This window comes from Morone saxatilis, unplaced genomic scaffold (genome assembly GCF_004916995.1).
Source record: "Morone saxatilis isolate NCDOM2014 unplaced genomic scaffold, NCSU_SB_2.0 Contig24, whole genome shotgun sequence".
Lineage (NCBI taxonomy): Eukaryota > Metazoa > Chordata > Actinopteri > Moronidae > Morone > Morone saxatilis.
The window spans coordinates 17625954-17629966 of NW_023339807.1; the positions used below are offsets into that span (position 1 = coordinate 17625954).

Sequence of the window (4013 nt, forward strand, 5' to 3'; positions counted from 1 at the left end):
GGTATTCATCTGCAGCTCTGACTCATTCAAAACATACTTTCCAAAATCACTGACAACCATCACACTTGCTCGTGGCCCTCTGTGTCTCTGGAGTCCTGTATGGATGGCTACTCTTTAAGACACACAAATCAGCTTCATATTACACAGCACTGTCTACATGAGCAGCATCCACTGAGCCATAATTAGTTAGAATAACAATAAGTACCACCTTTGTCTCTGTGTCATCTCTTGCTTCCTCTCTTTATTTATCCCTGCTTTTCTTTCCTCACTGCGTCCCCCTCACCCATCCCTCCATTTCTGACTCAGCAGAACAAGTCGGAGACAAGGTCATCTGACTGCTGTTGCTGTGGAGACCGAGAATTGGGGGGATTTTTCCCTCCCCTCCGTTCTTGTACTGCAAAGCAGGGTGGTGTGGGGAGGTGTGGGGCAGGAAGGAGTGAGAAACATGAAGGTATGACAGAGGTTAAGAAAGGATACTACTGGCAGCCATTTTGGTTGAAACAAGATTGAAAATAACTTTATTAGCAGCACCACAGTGACAAAGTCACCCTCATGAACAGCAGTGTGGGCTTCAGGATCAAATTCTATCCTTACTGTTAATTTCTTATATGATATACATTGCCCAACACTTATATATATACTGTCTGTATATATATAGTCTATATGCATTACAAAAATGAGTTAACAGAGACAGGAAAATAATAAAATACATTTAATGTGATTTGTGTTTGTGCTTTAGTTTTACACTTATTATTGAATTAAACATATACCTCATAATTTACTTAAAAAAAAGCTTCCCCAAACAGCTTTTACTGAGTTATTGTGCATATCGCCTTTACAGCTTTATTTAACCCTAACACCTATCCCAACATTTGTAGAGTCTGGTCCATGTAAATGAAAACAAATGGATTATTTTATATTGTTAGATACTTCCAATGAATTTGGAAATAAAGTCGCCAATAATTCTTTAAATTGTTGTACTGCCAAAGTGCTATGAATTTAGGAAGGCAATCAGATTCTTAATGTTTCAGCTTTATACTATACTTTTACAATTGACTGTCCATATATAATATAAAAACATACTATTACTTTTCATAATATTAGCAGTGGAATTTCTACATAATGATACCCGGCTAAACAGAAGGTGGTGAAAGGTTAACAAGAAACATTAATCTGAATTTACATGCAGTAGCCGGCTATTCACAGGCCTATAAGCTGTGCCAATTGTTCTTTAGAAACCAGACCTCAGTCAGACAGTAATGCAAGTAAAACTGGTAACATTTGCTTTCACATCCTGCCAGTGCTGTAATGGTGTGATTTTTCATACTGGGAACAGAAGTGTACTTGAAACTTTACCCAACCCATCTGGTAGCTCAAGAAGGTTACAAACACCAAATAACCACAAACATGATTAGTCACTGCTGAATTAAATTTAAGCTATTTGTTAGTAATCTGCTGTATTATCAGATAGCTTAAGTATCTAAAAAACAGTGGTATGTTTGAAGACTGTTGTAACTGACTGCCTGCTAACCCTAACTAACCCCATTCTGATGCTCTGGGGTTTCATTGTGCTGTGTGTTCATCGTCTGGGCCTGCAGCAGGGAAGGCAGTGAGGCATTGCAACAATGTGCTGCACGGACAGCAAGCATGACTCTCAGCTTTCCCTTGCAAATCAGGCATGGCTTTATATGCATGTATGTCTGCATTAGTGACTCTGCACTGCTGCATCGTCCCTTCAGTGAAAAAGCAGAGGTAAAAAGAAAACGTGACCAAAAAGGCCTGCAATGGCTACTCGCTGCTGCATATGGGCCAGCTTTCACTCTGTCTCACGTCCTCTGTCTGGTTTTTTTTTTTCATGCTTTCTGTCTTTTGAATCTCTTTGGCGCTGATACAGAAAAATACACAATCTGTCGATCTATTCATTTTCTTTCCTGTCCTCATATTTTGTTCTCTTTATCCACACTGTCCTTGGCCTTCCCTCTCTGTCCCCTGTCTGTCTGATGTTTAAAGAATGCAGTTTGATTAGTTAGACTGGTTCATTCCTGTCTCACTGTGTGGATACTTGTTGCAGCTGTTTTAGCAGCTTATAGTACTAAAAAAGGAGTCAGGTTGGATTCCATACTTTACTTCGACTCAGGTACACCCATGTCAGTATTTTACCTGTTTCCACTGAGTGCAAGTCTCTCCACATCAGCTAAAACTGCTGACTCTGCACTGTCAGAACTGCTCACCTGCTGAAGCACTGGCAGTCAGGTTGCAGGTTGCTGTCTGCAGCCGACCATTCCCCTGATGTGCAGTTATTAACTCATTTCTGCATTTCTCCCTCACACACCCACACTGTGACTGTATGGCTGTCTCCTGGGTCTGCTGCACCCAGGCCCACTACTGAAGTGACATATGGAGCTGCACGACATGCTCTTGACAGCACCGACACGACCGATGAGACATCCAAGGGTGCTTATCACATGCAATAATGCACACAAACCCACTCTTTTATGTTACATAGATATATTACACGATGAACAAACACAACCACGACAACTACGAATCTAACCTTGTGCGTCCATTTTTACCAAAAATGTCAGCCTAGAGACTTGCGACGCTGCTGGCTGCAAGCCTCGGAATTCTGCAGTAAAGCAGGAGGGGCAGAATTGGCCTTCTATTGGCCCGCTCGGAGACAGAGACGAAACCAATTGGTCAGCGATCCCATCAGCGATGAGAAACTCGGAATTATGATTGGCCGGCTGCAGTGAGCGGTGGGCGGGTGTTATTGCCCCCACCGTTTACTCGTTTGCTTGAGGCGGTGCTTGTTCCACTGGCGGAGTAGTGCGACTAAAGGAGGGTAGTACTGCGGCAGCCGGCAGAGCCGCGGAGGGAGATCAAGTGCTGAAAAGGTAGCAGTGCGGCTCGTTAGTATCGCCGGTCTTTCACCGCAAGTATCAGAGAGCAGAGGAAGGAAGCGCATCCCCGCGTGATGCTCCGCTTGAGACCGCAACATTTCATTTGAAAGACGTCTCACGGGGGGAAAGATTGTAGCCTAAAATCTTTTTGAAGGTTTGAGAGAGAGTTTATTTAAACCCAAGAAAAACGCTTTTGTCAGACCAAATGATAAAATCCCTGACGTCTTTTTCCTGCTCATTTTTCATTTAAGCCAACCCTGAACAAAAACTGAGCATATTCTCTCTTATTTTTTTCAAGGCAAGGTATTTTGATATAATTCAACGCGAGGGGCTGACACCTCTCAAGCCGTGCATCACCTGAGAGGAGAAGAGTGACTGCGCCAACATGGGGGTAAGACTGACGATTCCCACTTGTTAACTGCGTTGTAGCCCACCTGAAGTGGCCTGAGCGGTGAGCGGTAGCCTGGTATCATCCTCCTGACGAGGAACGGCTTCAAATTGAGCCGTGATGTCATTTTTTTCCTTCATGAAATTCTGCGTTTGTCTCAGTGACATTGACTCTAATGCGGAACCGTGTTTTTACCCTGGTATCCTAGACTGCGACAAATTGATGGAGCCAGCAGCTCCTCTCTGGTGCAGCTATTAGAAAGCAGCGCCATTCAACTGCTCACTATGATTTGACTTTGACTTCAGCCTGCTTTTGACTTGAGCAGAATATCATTGGCTCGTGTCCCTTTTGTCCGTTTAAATAGGTCCCCGATATTGAATATGAATGAGAACGGATGGCAGAGCTTCGTATCTAGAGCAGATTTGTGTGGTTCAGCGGTTGTCAGTGTGTCATATATGTATTTCAGGTCTCTGATAGGCCTTACTTTGACTATAACCTTGCCAGCCATGGTAGGCCTAATCGGTTTATTCGTATGAGAGCTCTGGTGTGGGGGGGGGAGAGGGGGAGGGGGGGTGGTCACAATTAAAAGCCCATTCTGTTCACCCATCATTAACCTGTGGTTTAAAATGTACATTTCAAGACACCTAAATACATAGTTATGCTGTATGACTTTCTCTGCGATGGATGGACACCGTGTACTGTGACCTCCTGCATGCACTCGTTGC

At 43.6% G+C, this 4013-nt stretch overlaps 1 protein-coding gene across 1 annotated transcript in view; it reads left to right on the forward strand.

Moving 5' to 3' along the window:
- Positions 1 to 2833: 2833 nt before the first annotated feature.
- atp1a3b (ATPase Na+/K+ transporting subunit alpha 3b) overlaps positions 2834 to 4013 on the forward strand; it is a gene marked incomplete in the record, with an annotated part of 17327 nt that continues 16147 nt past the window's right edge. Inside the window, 2 exon segments of the mRNA XM_035672575.1 lie at positions 2834 to 3054; positions 3199 to 3291. Coding sequence (XP_035528468.1) covers positions 3286 to 3291 — 6 coding nt within the window.